At 37.1% G+C, this 23,690-nt stretch overlaps 1 protein-coding gene across 1 annotated transcript in view; it reads left to right on the plus strand.

Moving 5' to 3' along the window:
• Nucleotides 1-23,690, plus strand: part of FAM120B (family with sequence similarity 120 member B) — a gene marked incomplete at its 5' end in the record, with an annotated part of 51,448 nt that overhangs the window by 17,017 nt on the left and 10,741 nt on the right. The window contains 2 exons of the mRNA XM_084261922.1: nt 3,679-3,851; nt 7,920-8,012. Coding sequence (XP_084118048.1) covers nt 3,679-3,851; nt 7,920-8,012 — 266 coding nt within the window. The remainder of the gene's footprint in view (nt 1-3,678; nt 3,852-7,919; nt 8,013-23,690) is intronic.

A 23,690-nucleotide genomic window follows, 5' to 3' on the forward strand; every position in this document is an offset into this window, starting at 1 on the left:
TCCCACACATTGACAGAGCAGCACTTATATTGATAAAAATGTCTCTGAGAAATGAATTTCACTAGAAGAACTGTGTCCCAAGAAAATATTGTTTAACGTCCATATCTTGTGAACATAGCAGATGTACATGGTAAGTGTGCAGTTTATGGAACAGAGGAAGTTTTAAAGTCTTTGCTGGAAATGTATGGATTCTGTTTTTCATTTCACTTCTGAAAACGTGTAGGATTTTGTAATTTCATACCAGCAGAGTTTGGATGTACTTTCAGTATTCAAATCATTGCATCTTACAGGAACATGTTGTGAATATGCTCATGTTCAAAATGTTGTCCCTGGAATGCTGCTTTAATAGTCAGATTTAATTGGCATTTGGGTTTATAGTATCTTTAAAATTAGCCACAGTTGTTGACAAGTCAGTGTTGAATGTTCCTAGCAAATACATCTTTATAAACTTGCTTTTATGCTCAGTATTTACACGAGCATGTAAAACAGTGAGATGTTAACGTTCTGTTACTGGTGTTATAAAATGAAATTTCAGTAGTTATTACTTCAAATATAGATAGACAGTTAATATTATACATTTATATTGATATACAAATAATAGGCTGAAACAACTGGGGCTGTTTAGCCTTGAGAAAAGAAGACTGAGAGGGGATCTGATTAATGTTTATAAATATCTCAAGTGTAGGACACTGGGAAATGACCAGCCTCTTCTTTATGGTCTGTGGGGACAGGACAAGGGGCAGTGGCCTTAAGCTGGAGCACAGGAAGTTCTGCACCAATAAATATACGGAAGATCTTTTTCATGCTGAGGGTGACAGAGCCCTGGGACAGGCTGCCCAGGGAGGTGGTGGAGTCTCCTTCTCTGGAGATATTCAAGACCCGTCTGGATGCCTATCTGTGCGACCTGTCCTAGGGAACCTGCTTTGGCAGGGGGGTTGGACACGATCGTTTCTGGAGGTCCCTTCCAACCCCTACGATTCTGTGATACAGAACAATGACATTTTAAGTTGGTGTGGATGTGAGAATCACTTTTGTGTAAGTTCAATGATACCATAGTATTAATTCAGTCCACAAACTTTTGCATGCATTGCACATTCACAAATCAGTAATTGCAATTCAATCAAATGAAAAAAAAATGTGTATTCCCTTGAAGTGCACTTATTTTTCATGATGCTTTCTGTATGAGAATGTTTTTAACCGTATGGGTAAAAAGGGAAAAAAAACCCTCACTTGATGCCTTTTCTCTTAACTTGTGGTTTTCTGGTTTTGTTTTTAAGCAAGTAGTACCACTTGACTTCCATGGAGGTCTTTGTGATGCTCTTCTTAGAGTTCCCAGGGACTACAGATTACACAGTACTGAGTACAGTTTTCACACAGTTTTGTGCATGTTTGGAATAACCATAAGCATATGCAGTGTTTGAGTATCTCTATATAATTCATAGGAACTTGTGGTTCCTGTGACCCCAGTAGGATAGATAATGTTCTCATGGCTAGTTTTTACAGCAAAGATATATTGATTCTGTCTATCTGATTATGTTTGGTTCCATTGCCCTTTCGTTACTCAGTTTTGTGAGTTTTTAGGTCAATTTTAGTAAATATTTAGATGTGTTCAGAAAATGAAGTATTTCTCCTCCCTATCTAAGTAAATATCTCTCTTCCAGTAAAGTTTTCTGATTGCTGTAAAGTATGTAACGCGGATGGAACTGGAACAGAGAACAGTTTTGTGGATCTACTGAGTATGAATCCTAGGTCTGTTGTTGACTATACGCATGATGGGAGAGTAATGAAACTTCAGTGTATTTATTCCTTTGTTTTACTTACCTTTATTTTAAGGGTTAATATAATGGCTTGCTCTTGCATATTACAGTGAATTTAATTAGTAGTAGAAGAGATCCTCTCAGAAAAATAACACTTTCGGTTGGTATGTTCCAAAAAGTGATAGCATCAAGTTTTCTTTCCCAGAGTAAATAACTCATAATTCATCACTACCTCTTTTTCCCAGGCACAAGTAGATGTTGTTTCTGAAAGTATAAGAAACTGTTTATGGAAGAGATGTCTGGAATTTTTTGTTGAGCTCTCAATATAGATATGTAATCTTGATTATTGATGTAGTTCGTGGTTTTGCTCTGAAGAAAAAAGGGTTTCTATTATTAGGTATACCCCTGGATGCAATTAATTAAAAAAAAAACTATGCAGATGGAAAGAGTACTTTCCTTTAACTGATTCTTGGCCGTTCTCTTCATATGCAGCTGATTTGGAACCTTCTAGAAAGCAGAAGCCATCAAAACTATTTGAGTTTACCCATTTAAAAATTGTCTACCACATTAAGGTTGCTTAGTCTTGGTATGAAAAGTCCGCTTTGTTTTTGTTTTATGTACCTTATATTTGTTTTATCTTCTTGGAAGTCAGTCTCTGCTGCATGTTTCTTTTTTTGTTGTTGTTGTTTTTTTCTTAAGGCAAAATTTTAAGGTTTTATGTGGTTAAAACTCTTGATGGGAGAGTTAGTCTTAAAAATAGTGAAAGAAACATCCATCAGGGAGATGAAGAAAGAAAATACTAGCTTCTCTTCTAGTTTCCCCCTCCAAAGAATTAGTACCATTTGGTTAATGGGCTTTCTTGGCTAAATAAACATCATTGATGTAGATTTCAGCACCTTGTCACTTTAACCATTTATTATCACCAAGTGTTCCTAACTGGACTACAGCTGCTGCATGTCACATAAAAACCGAAAAGGTCTTACCAAATGTAGCTTAATTAGCCCACATCGAAAATTCACACCTCATTTTATTTAACTACAGAAGCAGCAGTAGTTTATGGGAGGAGTCTGCCTTTAATTTGGATTCTTGGGCATGACTGGCGAGCTGTTCTGTTATTTCACACACGTCAGTGTTTATTTTGATGATGGATTAAATGTAATTTAAATGTGGAACAAATTTTCCATCAGTTCAGACATGTCACAAGTTGGGAGCTGGCAGCATGGGGTAAATATTAAGGATTTAGAGAGCTGGGTGAACATGCTATACAAAGTCTGGAAAGATACAATATATGTAACTGCTGACAGTTCCTTTGTGCGTGTTTGCAACAGTGTGTCATACAGTAGCCAAAGGAGTGCAAAATACCAGATAGGCTTGGGTTTTGTTCCCAAACTGGAGCCTACTGCAGAGGAGTCATACCTGCACAGTGATTTGGGTTTGCAGATGGCACAGGTGACCAGTTTGTTTGTTATAACAGGTGATTACGTGGGAGGCAATGTAAGGATCCTTCAAGGACCCCAGACACGCTAGCTGTAGGAGAGAGGAGAAAGATACAATTATCTTCTGCTGAATCACTATTTTATGAAGAAGCTGATCTCATTTAATGCTGTGGATCCCCAAGGGAAAGGACACACTTGTAGGCAAGCTTTGTTCTTGCAAAGAGCAAAAGCCTGTTGTCTGTAACAATTGAATTCAGTCCACTCTGCTTAAACATGCCTGTATTCAATAAAATTTATTTAAATTACAGGCCTTATTTTTTTTTGCTTTTTTTTCAAATGCCAAGTTTTGTCAAATACATTTTATTTCCAAACCTGTGGTCCTTGCAAGTGCCAAGAGCAGATCGGTTGTTTCCTTTGAGATTGTAATGAGGTAGGCATGTTTTATCTTGTTGCTGCCAAGATAAAATAATGGATTTCTTTTGTAGGTGGAACACCTAATTTGAAAACACTGTGGTTTGCCAAAGGACCTGATGTGGAAAAGCAACGGTATAGTACATTTCTGGCATGCTTTGACCTTCAGGACGGGATGGAAGAGCTCCAAGCTTTAGAAGCACCTGTTGCAGCATTCTGCTGCTTGCTGGCCTATCTGATAATGCAGGTAACTAGGACAGTTGCTTTTTCTTCAGCTGTCAGCACTGATAGATGTGATTGACTAATAAAATGTTTTGTGCTAGTCAGTGCTGGATTTTTCTCTTAATCTTTACTGTACACATAGTTGATCACATATAATAATACTGCATTACAGTATTTTTAATGACTCCATTTAACATGCATCATCCTGTTCAAGAAACACTTGGGTGTTTTTAGTAGCTAATCATAACTCTCACATGGCCACGACAAAGCCCCTTGGGCAGTTTAACAGAGAGAGCATAACCTGAGGGACCTGTTTGAAAATAAAAGCTTCTCTTTTTGTGTTTTCTTTTGTGTCATCAAAAGAAGACATCCCTTCAGGTGACTATGCAGGCTGTGCAAGCGGACAGTATAATTATTTAGTCATCTCTCAGTACTTTTTCACACCATCATGTCAATCTACTCATGTTTGAGCCAGAACTGAGGATGTGGCTCTTCTCATAAAATTCTGAGGTATAAATTAGGTAGCAATTCTGTTACAATTCCAAACATTTGGCAACCTGCAGACTACTGCAAATGTAATAAAAAGGAGCACAACGCTAAATGCAATATTGCTTCATCATTTACATTTGTCTTAGGTGTTTCATACATTGTCTGTACTTGCTTCTGAGATCTGCCATTTCAGAAGTAGCAGATTTTCCTGAGGGTGAGAAAATTCTAATGCCTTTATCCCATCTCATAGGCTATGCTACACTTTTATGTACAGTTAACTGCATTTTGTCTTTTCCTTTGCTTTTTCAGACTTCAGTTTTCTCAATAACAGATTGCTGCTGGTGTGTGATACATGAAAAAATGTTCTTCCTGACTTTGCCTTTCTTTTTCCTTCATACATGTTTGTTCAAACTTAAATGATGCATTGAGGAAGTACATATTGGAATTACACAAATGGTCCATATAGTGCTTTCGTTGTTTCTCTAGTTTTTGTATGACAGAACATAAAAAGGAATTTTTTTGAAGTTAAAACTCATTAAACATAATTTCATGCTTTGTGGTTTCAATTCAGCAAGAAACGTATCGTGTATTTAGCAGTTAACATACTGTGGTTTTCATATTTGGATATGAAATCAGTTTCATTTATCTATTTTCCCGGTTTCATTTATTTATTGTGCTATCCTGTACGCCCTTTCATAGCATGCTTACTAAATTACTTGAGAAGGATTTCTTTAGAGGGATTAAGAGGAGTAACATGACAGAACCCCTACAGAAATGTGGATTTACCAAGCTTTATTCACAACACATTAATAAAATGGGGAAAAAATGCTTGTTGGGGATATCAGGGTTTTCAGAACTTATTACCCAATGGTTAATATTAAAACCAGAGATGAAAACAGTTTAGCAGCTCATATTTTCAATGCGAATGCTAGCAGAGAGATTATGCAAAGGGCTTAGTTTGATGGAGGGTTTTTCATGGCAGTGCCAGTTTTTCAACACCTGCTTTATTATCCTGATTCCTTCTGCCTTCTGAGTTGCACTGATACAATCTACCCTGACTACAGACTACAGGATTGATTCGGATTGCTTAAAACTTTTAGTTCTCTGATGCTGTCCATTTCTTTCCTTGGGGTGTTCAAGAGAAAAATGTGAGAACAAGAGTGTGAGCAGCCACGTTTTGAGGTGGCCATACTGCTTCCTTTTGTTTTATACCTGAGGAAACAATGCTTGTCTCACTGTGGCCTGATTATTCTTTTACTTTACACTTTAGTCTTACATTTATATTAAAGAGAGAAGGTGGATTGTTACCCCAAATGTGATTTAAATTGAGCAATTGTAGGTTGCCTTGAAACAGGCTAGCATCCTTTCCTTCAGCTCATATGAGAGATAAATAAATTTTCTAAAAATCTCATTACTTATCATTTAATCTAACCTAAACCCTCGGTTTTTGCAGGAACCAGCATACCAACCAACCCAGTTGGCTTCCTCAAAATTTTTGTTCATCTGTCTAATGAAAACTTCAGATTTTTTTTTTAAATGAGGAAAATAAAAAAAAAAGAGAACATTTCCTATAAGCAAATATTTGCAATGTAAAGAAAGTGTCAGTTTGAAGATTAATCTTTTTGGCGAGGGTACTTTTGAAATAAAACTCCAAATTAAGGAGAAAAATAATGAAAACATTACAGAATAATCTGTCTGTGTTTAAAGCTGGGAAAAGGAGTAGATGAGTCCAAACATCAAACCTTGGAACCTCCAAAGAAAGGGGCATTTTTTCTTTCAAACTCTTACAGTTTTGGAAGAAATCTGACAGTGAACATGTGATAACTCACCAAGTTCTGTTACTGAGGAACATTTTCCCCTAAAGAAGAGTGTTGCTATTTTGATATGCTCAGTGAGCATTTTGGCTGTTCTGCGCTGTGCATTTCCTTGCTGCTCTACTTGCAAGCACTCTTTGGTTAACTTTTCTTAGGACAAAATTGTTCAAGTATTTAGAGTTGCTTTGTAGATGAAAGTCACTTTTTTTCTGTTACTGTAATGTGTGCAATGTGTAGGTTTAGTAAACCTCAGTTGTTGCCATCTACACCAAGATGACACCTGACTTGAAATACAGGGTAAATTAGAGCCATTAGCAGATCTTACAGCCAGTTGGAGTTAATGAATACCAAGGAGCATTTTGAAAGCCTAAATCTTTTCTTCTGCCCCTCACATTCTTGGGCTTCATGCAAGTTTTAACAGCGTTGTAGAGGAGAAAGTGGTTTACAGTTGGGCAAGCAGCAAGCCCTGATGTAAAAAAAAAAAGAAAAAAAAAAGAATCCTGAGTAATATTTTGCCTTCAGCAGGAATGATTGAGTTACTCCTCCTAAGCAAATAAATGAATGAAGTAATATAGATGGCATCTTAGTGTTGAGGGTTTTTTTTCTTTTTCTGTTTATTTGTATCAATACTTTTTGTTATTTTTTTCTCAATTTTTCTGATTTTTAAAGAAATTTTAATAGCCTTAATAGAAACTCTTAATGGATAGAAATACGATGTACACAACATTCCCTGAAAATGAAGCTGTTAAAAGAAAGGCAGTGCAGAGTTTTAGGCAGCCTTTTAACTCTACTGTAAGCCCACAATGTACATTTTCACATTTTGCAAGAGAAGCTTCTCCTCAGGTTATAATAGGTAAAGTGCTGTACTGCTTTATGGATCTCACCTAGACCCCTCTTTATAGCCTCAAGATTTGAAACAGGTATTTGGTCTTGGTGCCTATGTATAATCTAGAGTGTGTTTATAACAGAAAGCAGGTGATGAGAACTGGACTTGCAGTGTCTGGGAATCTGCCCCACTGGTATAGAGGCCCTGTCTTTCTCCTGAGGTGACCGTGTGCCTCTATAGAATCACAGAATACTTTTTCACAACAGTAAATGCTCCCATTCTCCCTTTTGTGATAGAAGTATTAGAATGAACTGTTACATGAATTTAGATTTGTTTGATTGTTTGTTTTCTCACTTGAATTTTAGGTTTAATGTACTTACAGCTTTGAGTTCTTCCCACTTCAATAGGTAGCCTAAAAACCGAAAAGAATCTAAATATGTTTTGCTAAACCATGGAATTTAGCTTAAGACAGCTAATTGAAATATTTTAGATTATTTTTAAAGTTTCCAACAGATAACTGTATATAAGCATTTGAAGAAATCCTAAGGGTCATCACATCTGTGGCTTGCTGAAATGATTTTTATTCTGGGTCTTGATTATAAAGCAATTTTTTTTTTTTTTATAAAATGCCTTTCTTTACTATGCTTAGTATTGTGGACGTGAAGAAATTTACTCCTATCAAGAAATTCCAAGGGAAGAGGAGAAGGGAATAGATGAAAGGCGGCTATTTTGTTTGGTGCATGGAAATCGATGTATATACACTATACACAGGGTTTGAGGTCTGCACTGCATTCAAGGTGTGAAAATAAGTATTTTGTTCCCTTTAGGTGGCTTTTCCTAAACAGTGCTTTCATGGTGGTCATAACTGTGTGATTAAGTTGATGTGCTTGAGCAAGAGGAGTCAATTTCAGAAAGTTCCTCTCCAGACCCTTCAGATAATGTCTTTTATTTTCATCTGTTTTAGGTCAGTAGCCTCTCTCTGGAGGACTTGCATGCATTTGTGGCGCTCATTCTCTGCCTCAAAGGGAAGTCAGCTGCTCAACTAGCAGGTTTGCAGGTATCAACTGAAATAATTGAGTAACATAAAGTGTTGATGGTAACTTTGGGGCAAATACTTTTTGGAAAATTTCTTAAGAGAATACATTAAGTTTTTTCAGATATGGGAACTGAGGGTAAATGTATAGGCTTTTAATGTGCTACAGATTATGTGAATGTGTACATTTTCAATCATGTAAAGAAAATTAAAATAGAAAGGACAGTTTCTAGTGATTGCAGTCCTAGGGTGAGTGAACTAGCCTTAGATTTCTTTTTGACTTGACTTCCAGCTGATGGAAAATATGTAATGGTGAATCCTGTCTTGCAACACTGCTTCATTCTTTTTTTCCTGAGGAGGATAGTGTTTTGGGACACAAATAGTATGAAAATTGCTATGCCAAATACAGTTTAGTATTACTAGCTTTAGGAAAACATAAATGTAACATAAACCTTACCACAAAAAAAAGTCTTGTTACCTAATGTGTCCCACTGTAGTGAAGACCTTTTGGATCACAGTATTCTGTAATTATTCAGGAGGGGTTTTTAACAAAATTTTATATGCACTGAGCAAATCTGGTCTTTTCCTTTCCTGTCTTCTTGAATCCACGTGTGGAAAAGCAGGTTCCTTAAATGGTTGTTGCAGTAGAACCATCTAAATAGTTCTTCTTCCACATCCAATTATACAAACATATTTTTGATCTCATAATTTGAGATTGTATTCAAAGTATTGGCAGTGTAACTGCATGTCAATGGCTATTGGAGTTGTGAGTTTACTTAAAAATAAGAGGGAAAGGATTAGAAACGTATCTTAATATATCTTCACTCTGAAAATCTTTCTTGTATTTCCAATAAGTTCAGTGCTATTTTGAACAGTCCAAGTTAGAGTTTTAAAAGTACTTTTTGTTGATAGCAAGGCAAACCAACTGCCTCTGTTACTATCCATTTGTTTCCAGTGCACCAGGGACCAAAACAGCAAAACTGGTATGGTTCCAGTTTCACTATTTGCTTAATTATAATGAATTCCAGCCTCCTATCATTTTTTTCCAAATTCATCACAAATTTGTTCTGCAGCTGATCAAGTGTTAGATCTGTGTAACAAAAAGGAAGTAATGAGATGAAAGCAATATGGAAAAAACAGCAAAAATGTAGGATTTATTGTTCTTGAAGACACTACCACACTTTGTGTTGCACTTAATGTTGAGAGTATCATTGTTTTATCAAGTCTGCTGTGGCAGTCATTCAGTAAAAGCGTAAAAGAAGCCAAGCATAAGCAGGAAGTGTTGAAAGAGTTTGTTTATAGGTGCACTAACAGGTACTGATATGTAAGGTTCCAAAGCACTTGGAAGTTTATTCTGTTTGAATTAGATATCTTTGTGTGATTAATTTGTGCTGTGGTTCTGTGAAACTATGAATCTGAGTGTTGCATCCAAATACATAATATTAATCAATGCATCCTACTTATCAGCAGTCATTCTACTAATTGAAAGTTGTTCCACAAAATTTTGTAACCTTCCCACAAAGCTTATGGCAGATCAGATTCTGTCTGCTCTTGCATTGGTGACATAAAAGTACATGAAACATGCAGCAGGTCTTTACACCCTGTCATCTGTCATGCTATGAAGCAGATAGCCTGTTGCTGGAGTCGACCTAAGCATGCTATTGGCAGGTACTCTCCAAACTTACATCACTCTGCTTCTTATGTAAGGGCTTCATGCACTGACACATGCTGCCTTCTGCTGTGCTAAAAAAAACACAACAAAAGATTCATGTAATGAAGTGCAAATTTTTGTATCAGGCTGTTGTTCTTGTACTGCCTTTGGTAGTAGTTTGAGCCAGAACAAATCCCTCTGAAGGGAAAAGTGAGGAAAGATTTTGGCCTTTTTCTTTCCGAGGCTGTGAGTAGGTGAGTAACAGTTTCAAAACTTTCCCCTATTGACTTCAAAATTCCCTTCCTGTGTTTTGATGTCCTGGAAAATTTTTATTTTCCAGTGGAAAATAGTTGTGTTTCTTAGGTCATTATGTACCTATAGCTTGTCAAGCTATATCAAGAGAGTATGTTATTTTGTATTAATTGCCATAAAAGGCTTTTTGTCTTCATATATACGCCACCTGTAATTTTGTGGTTGCAGCAGGATCAATTTGAAAATTCCTATGAGGTTAATCTTGCTTCACAGGAAGAGTGAAAAAATGGTCTGTTTCTTGTTTCTGTGCTTCTGAAATGTGTGTAGATGAACCTAATAATGTCTTGTGATTTTTCTCGTGTAAGGGCAAGAGACTAAACTAACAGAATATCTTAAAAAAATATTCTAAAAATAATGATCAATAAAGCAAGCTTTCTGAACATTGTTTTTTAAGCATCTGATTTTCCAGATTCCATCTCAGAATAGCTTGAACTGGTTTTACTCATTACTATGTTTATTTAGTAGTTTTACAAAACTCAGTTATGATGTTATTTGAATAGTAAATAGGGTATCAAAAGATATTTAATAGCTTAATTTTCTAGGTTTTTTTGTTTAAAAACAAGTGATCCAAGTGTGTTGAATTACACTAGTACATAGCTAATTAATATATGTGGTTTATAGTGGGAAAACAGAGGAATAGTTTAATCTGTTTACCATATTTTTTCTTCTCCACTGACAAATTGAACATGATCCCTAGACATGATTTAACAGAGTTTTTAAGGAAGTTATGTTAAACTTATTCAGCATCTTCAAAATTTTATGAAAATGTTTGCTCATTTGCAATTTTGGACTTAACACTCTATTGTTATTTTACAAGTAGAAAAACATTTACTCCTTGTAAACAGTTCTTTGAAGAACAGTGGTTTTAAAAAATGCTCTTTTTCTGCAAAAGAATTCATTAGCAAATACGTTTTAGCAGAAGGGAACTTAACTTCCATGGTGAAGATGAGGGAAAATGTAAATAGAGCCTATTCTTCTGGTAGTATGAAGAGAACTTTTCAGCCTTCACTTTCCAATCTGCTTTCTGATATGCTATCTGTATTTCATACTTAATGACAATCATAAACCCATAAATTCATGAGACAGAAATGTCTGTATTTTGAATAAAGTGGGTTAGAGCCATAAAAAATATTGTTTATCTCATGCTGAAAGCAAGCAGACTGTGGACATAGAACTAAAATGCACATTAAATACTTTCTGAGAATAATATAATGTTTATACATGAAGATTTGATTATTTTTCAAGATTGACGGTTTCAAAATACCAAAAAGTGCACACGATAGAGAAGAGATTTTACACATTCTTTTTCTCATGATTTTTTTTCTAGTTTCCTTGTACCCTCTACCCCCTTATATGGTAGATCAACATTCTGCTTTGCCCAAGCCTCCTGTATACATAAGGTCAGAATTAAATTTTGGACTCCAGGTTGCCTATTCCCCTTCTTTCTATTTTAACTCTGGTGTCCAGTTTTGACAAAAAGCCCAGAGAGCCACCAGTCTAACTTTGAGGCCACCAGGAGAAAAAGAGGCATCTGCAGTCATGCTTGAAGTCTGGTTTCTTACGTTGTGCTGGCCCTTGTTGTTTACAAGTTAAATTATAGATCAGATTTTACCTGTAATGCATGTAAAATACTGCCCAAACAGGAAAGGTCATAATGATTTATAAATACAAATACATTTTATTCGAAGATTTCTGTAAATTTATGAACATATTCCAAATTTGTATTGGAGGTGTAAAGTTGCGAATCACATCTTTTCTGAAAGTTGTGGCCAAAAATGAAATGGGAAAAAATGGTTAAAAAGGAAATACACCTGAAAATTAGTAGGTGAAATTTTCATCCTGTTAGAGGCTTATAAAAATGAAATGTAAGTCAGAAAATATGACCTTGAAGTTAGTAGCAGATGCATGGGTGGACATGCACATCACTGCTGGAATCTATGGCATTTGCAAACTCTTTGTATCTTTGCCATGAAACGTAGAGTTATGCCAGAATATCTGCTTTGGAGTAATTACATGGTTTGTGCCACCCATAAAAGGAATAGTTTGGCTGTCTATGAAGTATATGTCAAGCACTGAAGTGTATTTCTTCATTTTTTCAAGTGCTTTCAGCTATTTAAAAAGTGTTACTGATACAAAATGAGCACAGTCATTTTAGACCTTAAATTAGAAGCTCCAGAGACTCTTTTCAATTTGATTGCAAATGAACTTTCACAAAATACATATTAAGTGTTACTTATTTAGCTTTTGGAACAATAAAAAAATTACTCAACAAACAAGTTAACTACCTTGACAAGCAGAAATAGCTTTAGCAAGAATAGCTTTAGTACGTACCTTTGAATATTTTCTGTTGTGCAGTGCCATAGAAGCAAAATTTGCTTGGCAATGGTATTATATAGCACAAGATACTCTCTGAATATTTTCCTGAGGGATACACACATACCACATTCATATGAAAAAGTGGTATGTTTTGGAGAAGTATGGGGGTTTCTTAGTTAGGGTCCCTCAAATTTCAGAAAGATGTGGCAAAAATCTTTTATGTATTTTTAAACTCAGTATTCTTTCTCCCTCACCATGCAGACAGAAAAGCATAAATAATACCCAGATTCTGAACATTCCAGAATTTCAATCTTCTGACCTATTTGGCAAGCCAAGCTACATTTGTCAACACCATTAGAAGCGATCCTTTTCAGACAGACTCCAAACAGACTTTCTGAGCCATCTATATTTTTCAAAATATTATTGTTTTTACAAAAAAATCTTTTCTCCACCAGGGAGTTTATTTTACCTGTGTCTGTTTCCTAATAAATACTTGCTTGAGGAGTAATTGGATTGAGGAAAACATAACATACGAGTAAAAACATGGTAAAGATATCACAGGTAAACCTCTCTTACATACTTAGGAACTGCTTCTGTGGTGTAGGTTGGTATTAAGTAAAGTGGAATTTGAGTGCATTCCCAAATGCTTTACTGAATCAGGCTTTACATTCCCACAAAAATTTACATCTGTCAGACTGTTTTTAATATGATAGGTGACATTGTAACTGGCAGGGGGTGAGGAACAGAGGGGACTGAGGTGGTTTACTGATGTTGGCTGGTTGTTTACTTCCCAGCCTAGGCTCTCGTCTGCAGTCCTTAGGTTTCCTCAGCGTTCTGGGCTAATTTGGAACAAGAGTGCTGCAATACAGGATGTGCTTTCAAGCTGAGATTGGTTCAGTCGCTATTCAACCTGAGAGAACACCTTTGTCAAGCACAGGAAAAGGCTTCCCATGGAAGTGGATGAGTTCACCATCCTTAGAGGTACTTAGAAGACACGCAGATGAGGTGCTTAGAGACATGGTTTAGTGGTGGCCTTGTCAGTGTGAAGTTTACAGTTGCACTCTATTATCTTAAAGGTCTCTTCCAAGAAAAACAATTATATGAAATACAACTTTCTTCTCATGTACTCATGACAGTCTTAAAGAAACTAGTCCATCTAGAAACAGTTTAAGTCTTCAGGTAGCTAAATTAGGTTTGCTTTTAAACATTAAGAGAAAATAAATTACGTGATTAATCAGGAGAAAATTGCATCAAGTGAGCCTGCTTATGTTAAATCTGTGTATTAAGGCTAAAAGTTTTCAGGATGGTATACTCTGCTTTTCTCTTATTGTCTGTGTTTAGGCCTCTTGGGCCTGTAGGCCTGATTCAGAGTGCTGCCTTTGTACTGCAGAGCCTGTTTTTTTTCCTCTGATTAGTTTGAAACGGTGGGTACGGCTCCCCTGTTCTGTGGCGAAGCATTGCGTTTGCATAGGACAAGCGTTGGTGCCAACACAATTGTGTCTCAGGACCTGACCTTAGTCACTGTTTACAGTGTTCTTTGAAAGTCCCATTTCCAAATCTCTTGTTGTTTTCCTAATAATCTTTTGAAGTTCTGAATATATTCAAGTTGTCTTGGTCCTGTTGCATGGACAACTGGTGCTCCCTTTCTTTATTGCTGTTGTGTATTTATATATTCATAAACATATACAAAAAAATTTTAATAGGCTAACATATTCACCTTCCAGACAGAATTGCTGTTCTGCCCCAGTCTCCCCCATTTTCCACTTTACCAAATTTGATATATTTACTAGAATTATTAGCGTCTGTTTCCCAGAACGTGTTTTTCATTTGACATAAGCCAAAGTATCAGAATTCACATAACTCTGAATTCTGTTAAGTGCCACTGGCACAAATACAAACCCCAGCATGACTAGATCAGCTTTTCTACCTTCTGGGAAAAATCTGTTCAACGAGTTGGATTCAGTTTGCTTAGGGAGAAAATTTTGAGCAAGATTTTGAGCAAGGGCCTTAAATCAGGTTCACCGCTTGTGAAAGATGATCTTGCATTTTTCTCTATGAGTTTCCTTTTCTGTGAGCTTTCCCCTTTACTGCCATGTAACTCATTATTAGCAAGTTCTCAACAGCAAGCAAATAGGACCAGTGTTTCAGTTATAAATTGCTTTTAGGCTTTATTAAATTCAAAAAAATTTCATTATGTTTAAGGTAAAAGACACTCTGAAATTTCAGATAACAAAATTGCTGTTAATTTTTAATCAATGCTCAATAATACAGCAGAAGGCGAAATGTAGTTATTGGTAGTGAGGGTAATAAACTCTCTCCCAAAATATTAAGCAAACTGACAGCTTTGAAAAAGTCAAAGATAACTTATTACAGACAGGGAAAATAGTAATTTCTGGTATCAACTGGCACTTTCCTGCCTGGCTTGTGTTGGTCAAAGTGTACGTTTACTCATGAGATAAATAGTTTTCACTTCCTTGCATATTGCATGTTAGAAGGAACAAGCAGTACATGAGAACTTGAGATGATGTTTACATGGTGTAGGTGGGGTTGCTCTCCATTGCCTTTTAATGGTCACATGCAGAGGCTGGAACCAGGGAGGGAAGGGAGCATGCTGTCCCATCAGGAAGCTGTGGCACCTGCCTGTCATCTGCTCAGGGCTGCCTACCTGCATGCCACTGTCACACCTGAGCAGGAATGCAAGCTGCACATCTGTCTAGGCTTTCCCTGGAGAAGCAGATGGCTGTGTATAGCTTCAGAGAAGCAGAAATGTTTTCTGAAGTGACCTAATAAGCCATTTATAGGTGGATGGAGGAAGAAGATAAAGCGAGCCTTTAGGCATGTGATTACAGTGCTTTATATGTACTGGAATTTTTCAAATTACTGTAGTAGAAATATTAATCTTTGAGATACCAGAAACAGCAAGGCTAATCAGTAACTGATTTGTTCCCTTTCTTTTCAAGTCTATTCTTGACTGACTTTATTATTTTCCAGGGGTTAACAGTAAAGACAGTGTCCAGTTCCTATCTGTTGCTTCCTCTGTGACGTTGGTGAAATTCTTCAGTTCGTGCTTGCGTTTTAGTTCTTATTTCATAACACTCATGCACCAGTCATCTCAATAATGGAAGTTTTTTAGCCAAAAGTGCTGTATAAATGTGAATTTTTAATATCTTCTTAACATTAATATTGATGTCACACATATATTCTCCTCCCCTTCACCTTTATTTTGGAATTACTTCATTTGACGTTCACTGGACAATAGCTGAGACATTGTTGAAGGAGCTTTTTATAAAGATAGGGAGTTGTGTTGAGAAAAGTGGTACATGTACATTATAACATCCCTTACCAGTGTTATATCATAGCACCTCAAGGCATCATCACTCATTAAGACAATTTTATCCCAGAGTTGTAAGTGAAGAAACAGCACACAGGGACAGTAGACACCAGATGTGTAAAGGTGGCTGTGTGTTACCTCCAAACAAAATTAGTGATTTATGGAGAGAATTATTTAATTGTTTAGGAACCTAATCAGCATGTCTAGTGTCACACCAGCACTAGTAGGAAGCATATGCACATTGACTAAAAAGGTATATTGCATTCAGCTAGGCTGCTATATATTCGTCTGATAGTCTTAAGAGACATCCGGTTCCTTGCCAGATATGAAATTATGCATGTATGGGTTTTAGCAAGGGCAGTTAATGCATACCTAAGTATTGTTTCCTATTTAACAATAGTTCTCTATTTTTATGTATAGGAAACAAAAATACATCTTGGCAGAAAATATTTCTACTCTAGGACTAAAGTTCTACTAGAGTCACTGAGGGCATTACTACTGAGTTTAATAATAGCAGAGCTATGCCAGTATACTTTTGAAAATCCATCCCTCAATTTGCTCAGTGTTACTTGCTTTTTAGCAAAATTATACAATTGTATTTGTACACCGAGGCTTCAGTACAACAGAGGTATACTTCAGTCTAGCAACAATGGCCAGTAATATTTTTCAATTATAGGAGGCTGAAAGTGTAGTGGTTCTGTAGGAAGTTTGTTTTGGCCCAGCACTTTGTGCCAAAACAAATAGGTACCTTTTGTTTAAAAATGGCTGCGGATCAGTTCCTGAGACTGGAATGTCAGTGAATGCTTATTTCATCAGCAAAGTGCCTGCAGAGTGCAGTGCTGATGAAATGCTGAGGTCCCAAAGTTTGCCTTATTACAGAGCATACATTCTCTTTTAAACAGTGTTCTTCTCCATGTTGAGTACACCTTTAGAAAGAGCCAAGTTACATAAACTGTTTCCCTTTCTCTATTCAATTTGTTCTGACATAATGCTGATACAAGAAAATGTAGAATCTTACATGCAGGTAATTTGTTTTCTTTAAAACCTTTATTTGTACACAGTTTTTGAATAGCTCAGAAAATAGTCTTTATGCAACATCTGTGTGGACTAAAATGGATTCTCTAATCTGACTGTATGCATTCATCTCCAACTACAGTGTGAGCTGGATGCTCTTATGTCGAAAGGTAACAACTTTCAAGCCATGTGTGGCAGGTTTTGATTCCAAAAGAAAAAGGTGTTCTGGAAGTGGATACTCTATTATAGCTTAATTACAAATCAGTTCCTGGTACCGTGAACATACCTGATTACAGGTTGCAGGTTTGCAGTTCCTTTCATAGGTCACCTGAGATACTGCTGCATTGATTCATGGCTTGATTTTTCTTGGACCTCGGGATTGTTGTAAAGTAGCAGCAGACTAGTCCTTTTCTTCCTCAACCTATAGACTTAACACCTAGAAAATTCCTCAGCCAGAACTGTTTACCTGGGACTATATCACTTCAAAAGGTGAACCGTAGTATCAACAATCTTATTGTGCAGCTGCTTTGCAATGCAAAGAAACCCTAGGAGAGGAAAAAAAAAACCCAAACACACAAAAAACCTCAAAAAAAACCCCAAACCACAAAACCTATATTGCACTGGCAAACAGTATCTGTTATCCTGGATTTATCTGTATCAACCGTCTTGGTTCAGTGACATTTTTATTTGAAGAGCTGATCTACTAGATGTGACACTAGTAACAGTTGTCACAATGCTGCTGGAAGTTGCAGAGTTTGACAGGCTAGATTTCACCTAATAGAATTCTGCTGAAGTTCACTGGTCGTTCTGCTGGTTTCAGTGGTGAAATATATCAGACCCTTAAGAAATATATACTCAAAACAACTTAAGAGAGGGAATGATCATACATTAGGAAAGTTAAATAGATCTGGACCATCTTCTCTGATACAGGGGAGAAAAAAAAGCAACTGATTTTTAAGCTTGGCCAATGAAGCCATGGACAGTTTTAGCAGTGGACTCCCACCAATCAAAATTTCTTTGTAGTAACAATGATGTCCATAAGATAGAACACCATAAAGCAGCACACTGAGCAGTTGTGTGCCCAACCACCTCTCATTTGCCAATATAGTCAGTGGCTGTGAAAGAGCATGCAGCATTAGTGAAGGTGGCCAAGCAGAATTTTTACTCCTAGAACTTTGTTCCATGGACTGATCCTATGATTAAAGAAAAGGAAAGGGCTGGGGAAAGGTGTGGCTAGGGACTTCTGGTCAGGAGTATGGTCACGATGCAGGTAGTGGTAGGTTAAGCCCCTCATTTTTAATGTTTTCATAAAGGAGCTAGACACAGAGTATCATAAAGAAATATATAGCATGTGTCAGAAAGTAAGAGAGTAGAAGTAGTTTCAGCTCTGAAGGCTTACAGTGGAAAGTTACTGGAACTAAGAGAGGGAAGTGACCTTTTGTACATCTTTTGCATTTTCTCCATGCCCCCTAATAACTCTTGAATATCATGGTTAATTTCAGTCACATTTGACAAAGATGTAGGAGTCTCTGAGAGAAATAAGTTACAGCTGACTGTTATAAATTTTAAATAGACAGCTGTGGAGAGGGGGAAGGCACTCCAAATTACGCGACAGGAGGAAGCTTTACTGTAACATCGCATTATTAGGGCGTCCATGTGAGAGGGAGACATTGCTACAGACATGGGAAAGAAGCTGTCAAATAATTACTGAAGCAGTTCAGATGGCAGTGACATAGCACATACAGGAGCCCAGCAGTTCCTGGTGCGGATGTACCAGGAATCTGCAAGCAGTTTTTTCCCTATCAGGGACAAACTTTATTAGTTGCAAGGCAGGTGGAGGTATCGATACTTCCTCTTCTCATAATTTTGCAACATTTAACTAATGTATGAAAAAAATGGAAGAAAATGTGATCATAAAGAGTGTTCAGAGTGCCAGACAAAATAAATTTTGTTACCAAATAAACAAAATATTATCTATATGAGGGAAAGGTAAGGATGTCCAAAGAAAAGTTTGTCATCAAAAACACAAGCATGTATTTAAGATGGTAAAAATTAAAATCCATCTATTCACTTTTGTAGAAAGGATGTGGCTACTGGTTGACTTACAATCAGCTAGGTAGCCTGATGACTAAATTTATGTGAATGTTTTGTAAATGTCATATGTATTATGGACTGTCATTAGCCCAGGAATCATTTTAGGTCAGAGTTCACCAGATGTGGCTAAAGTAAGTTAAGTGATGTTATTTTAATTTTTCTTTTTATGTAGTAGTGTGCTGTGTGTTACATAACTGTGTACAAATAAACTGAAGGGGCTAAGCTTTTTAATTGGTAATATTAATTGTCACAAAAGTGTCATTTAGGCTGGGTTTTGTTGTAGATACACTCTGATAAAGGACAATCTTTTTGAAAATTAAGCAAGAAATGAGAGTCAATCTTTTTGGAACAGAGAGAGATTTTTATCTGGATGCAGAGTGGTTAGCAGTACTACTTTTGTGTTACTGTTGTAGGGTGCTTAAAGATAAAAGCAATTTTGAAGCTTTTTTTTTAGGTTGACTTTTTGATTTAATGTAAATAACACTGTTGTTCCAAGGAGAGGTATCTTTTTACATCAACCTCCAGATAAAATCCAGTAAATAAACTTTCCTCCACATATAAACACTAAACAATTGGGTTATTTACTGCTAAATATTTACTGTGAAGTCTTAGAAGTGTTTAAAAACTGGTTCTTCTAGTTCCTGTTGCAGCAGATCCTCATAGGATCTCTTTTCAATCCCCATTTTCCTTTGCACACACCTTGTTTAAGCAGGAAGAGCTTAATTTAAGCTGTAATCTTTTATCAGAATAAATCTTAGTCATGTTTTCAAAATACTGGTGCTCCTCTCCCTCTTCAATTTGACAGGTCAAGGAAATGGGTGATGTACTACACTCCCAGGAGCCTATTGCTTAAGGCTGACTGATGCTGAGTAAACGTTTCACCAGCCCTTCTGCAGAATGACACTCCTTAAATTTATCACCATTGCACCAGTATAGGTTATTTTTGCTCAAGAACCGAGGGTATAGTTCCAGCGCACAGGGGTTTTAACGTTTTTTGACAGCTCACACTGGGAATTTATACCAATGGCTGGAGACAGGAAGATCTGGAATTCAAGAAAGGGCTGTCTTTTGGTTGAAAGAATTCGTTTAGTGATACTTTCTATTTCAGAGAATTTAACTTTAGTCAAGTTGTCATCAGTTGACAGTTCATCTCTTTATACTTGGAACAAAGTGTGCTTTACCTCTCCCAGGCAAAGCCAAGCTTTGCTGTTTTAATGACAAGTTCCTGAGATAGGATCTACCTGCTGCCTTTATTGCTCAAGCATAAATTGCCTATGGTTAAATATTTGATCATTTCAGCTACAGGTGGGTTTGGGGGAGGTAATGTAAGAAGCAGTATACTGATAATATACTGACTGAGTTCCAGTGGATCTGAAAAGAACCGGTCAAACTAGGAAAGTAGTTAGATTTTGATCACCATCAGTTGAATTCCAGCAGTTTACTGCTTAGGTCAAATTACATTGATTTTCATTATAGGGAGACATGGGGGGCAGTTAGTATGTTCAAAAAAATACGTTGTGCAGCCTTCAGAACACATAGAATAACGTTTACACTCTTATAAAAAAAAAAAATCACTTGTGACTCTACAAAAAAGACACAGAGGACTAGTGGTATTTCCTTACAACATAGTCCCGGTGATTTTTATTATTGCTATTTAATTAGATGTAACTGAATGTAACAATTTCCAGTTGAGCTGGAAATTTGCATTTCTTTTACAAGGTCTGTGATTTTTCTTCTGATAAGTAGAAACGGTTTTGGCAGGATATAGTCTCTGGATCTAGATTTGCAAAGCACTCCTGTGAGCAAACACTTTCCTCCTTGCAAAGCCTCTTTCTATGGTCAGTGAGGATGCAAACGAGCACAGAGATCAGCCCGGACTTGTGGTCCACAGGCTAAAGCCCTGTGTTTCTAGAGCAGAAAAAAAGGTATAAATCTATGATGATTTCTCAAATGGTTAAAAAAAACCCACGATACACCAGCAATGTGGGTGCTGTAGCACTTCTCTTGCTCCTTTCAAGTGGGCTTACTCACTTGTAATCAGGCCGCCTAAGCGCAATGTCAGTAACCTCTAGAGGACTGTGAACTTCTCACTCTTCAGTTAACATTGGCAAATAGGAAAAGTAATCTTTTCCCCAAACACTGAGAGGGTTGGTAGGAGCATCACCAGGGGCACAGTGCAGGCAGCTGGTGCAGCAGGAGCAGTTCTCACGCACTGCCCGTCTCTCTCAGACAAATGTCATCAGCTGGTGGTAGGAGTAGCGGCAGCGGGATCACAGGGGTGTACCTCACGTGGTGTACTGGGTCCTGAGTTTATAAAAATAGCAAAAAGAACAGACAGAGTTTCCAATAAGAAGTAATCTCTGGGGTGTAATGCCCTGGAAGCAAAGCCTTCTTTTCTTTTGGAATTTTCCACTTCTCCTCATTGTGACGTCTTTGCATTGCAGACACCAAGCAGTTGTGAGCATTCCCATGGCAAAGCAAGTCTGTGGTTTGCCATGTGCTCAGGCTCATTGTTACAGACTCGCTGTGCTTTCATTTTCTTTGTTTTTCATTGCCAGACATGGAAAATAGAAACTAGCCATTAGTGAATGTATTTCCTGTCTTATTAAAATAAAGAAATCACTGTTGAGAGTTCTTGCTGTCGTCTTAACAATATTGATTTCCTACTAAGCCTTACTCAGTATCCGCCCCCCCTCCTCCTGATGCTTCAGTGCTTTAGAAACGTTCTGGATTTATACCATTAGACAGTGACGTCATCTACCTGTAACAACTGTCACCAGCAACATTATTTTGGTTTTTTAACCAGTAAGTACCAGGTAGAGTTGAGATGAGTAGAGCTGGGGTTGTATTGGTGTCTCAGCCTTCATACTCACTTGAGCAGAAGTAACAATTAGCATCAGTGATGGTACTACGCTGATCCTCAGCTTAAGGCAACACTCAAAGTTCTCCCCTAATTTTACTAATTTGTGTGTCACTGTGGAAAGCAAAATTTTTCAAATTCTCATTCAGACACTTGCTCTGAGAATTTGTCTGCATTTGTTTGCACTGACATGAGTAACGACACTGAAGTCGGGTTAATCACGTATTTACGTTGGGTAGATGCTTAGAGTTTTCAGAATAAAATAAAGATAGAAAAAAATTCTTTTAAGATTTATGGCCCAGGTGACTTCAAGCTTCCACATCTAGTACTTGCAACCTGTTCCAAGAGTTGGTTTACAACATTGGTACCAGTGGGATTAAAAAATGACGGTAAAAGCATCTTTTTGTCAATAAATGGCAAAAAAGTATGGATTATTAGTCATATAGTGCACAGCCATTAAATTAGAAGATGGAAATGACTTCCTGCAGATGACAGCATTTTCTGTTTTCTTTTCAGCAGCTTAATACTTGTTTTAATTATTCTTAATGAGAATTTGTTTTCAGCAATTAGACCTTTTGATGTTATCAGTACTTACTAACAGTTCAGTGAGAGAAGATACTGATTTGTAATGACAGGGGATTTCAGTCTGGTTCTCTACTGATCTAATAATGATACTATTGATGGTATGAATCATATTGATAAATATTAATAATTATATTTAAGTAAACATAAATAAAAGTAAATATAGATACCTAAATTTGGCCAAGTTGGATTCAAGTGGTTGATGCTGGACTGATGTCCTTAACAGGTCTTGACATCTGATCAGGTGATCAGAAACATTCTGGTTAGTGCAGTATAAGACACATGGCAACTGGCTGCCTGCCTGTGCTCTTACACTCTACTTCAGTACAGATAATACTAGTTCACTTAAAGCATACTGCTCTTTCAAGTACCTTTCAGCGTATTTAAGGTTTGCAAAATCCTGCTTTGCTTACCAGAGCACGGAAGGTAGGAGTGCGCATGTAATTACCAGTCTCAGCCCGCAAAACAGTAACTTGCGTCTGGACTGAAAGGCCATAGCCTGATCCTATACTGAAATTACTTTTCTGTTAAAGGGAGGGCAGAAGACGTTCTCCCTTACTCAAATATGAAGTGTCATGGTCACAGAAGCATAGGACTTTCATTTTCAAAATGACTGCTCAAATTAGCTTGTGTTGTCCGTATTTGAATGTCAGCGGTTGTCTTCAGTTGTCAGTATTGGATGAATTTCAAGTACTGAGTGTGATTCTGGGTCAGTGCCTGATGGCCAGCTTGATGCTTTTCCAGGAAACACTGGAGGAAGAAGAAGCCTTCCAAGATGGCTCAGTACCACCTCACCTGCATCATCATCTCTAGGTCCTCTTTGGTGTTTATGCTGTAGAAAAAACAGCCAGTTGCAGTACAGCTCATACCTTCAAGTTGGCTTAACGGAACCCTACTGCCCCTTGCCTGTCTTCAGGGGAAGCCCTACCACAGAAGTCAGTTTCATGTAGTCAGATTATATACCAGGCTTCAGCCCATTGCGTGATACTACAGAAAACCTAAGTCCTTGACCAGGTTCTAGTTATGGTCTCCGAATTATTTATTGTGTTTGTCTCTTTTTTGGAAGAAATTTTGTACCTCTGTCTTGCTAGCAAAAGTTTCTTGGTCTTGTTTTGTGGATGTTAAGGGGGAAAGGTTCTGATCCAGTAGTACAACACTTCATGTTGTCTGCTATTACTTGTAATTTTTTTAATAGGGCACCGATGATCTGCGTTGATAACTTTAAGTCTTTTGAAGATCTTTTAAGATATAAGGTGTTCTTACTGTTTGTAATAATGGCCAACCCTTTCCATTGCATTTCAAACAAAGAATTCACAGCTTTCCAGGAGTTAGGGGTAAAACAAATTTGAGCCATGTTTTTTGTCCTTTCTGTTTTGCACTATTTTGGATGCTATTCCATTCCTGGTATAACTTAGGTTATAAGGAAAACTGTTCTGTAAGGGTACAACAGCTGCCATGGATTACAGTATTGATGGCTTCACTGTCATGAATCCATCCTAGTCCTGACAGACTGTTTCAGTACAGACTGTGGAAGAGCATCCC

The sequence above is a fragment of the Gallinula chloropus genome (genome assembly GCF_964237585.1).
Source record: "Gallinula chloropus genome assembly, chromosome: 3".
Classification (NCBI taxonomy): domain Eukaryota; kingdom Metazoa; phylum Chordata; class Aves; order Gruiformes; family Rallidae; genus Gallinula; species Gallinula chloropus.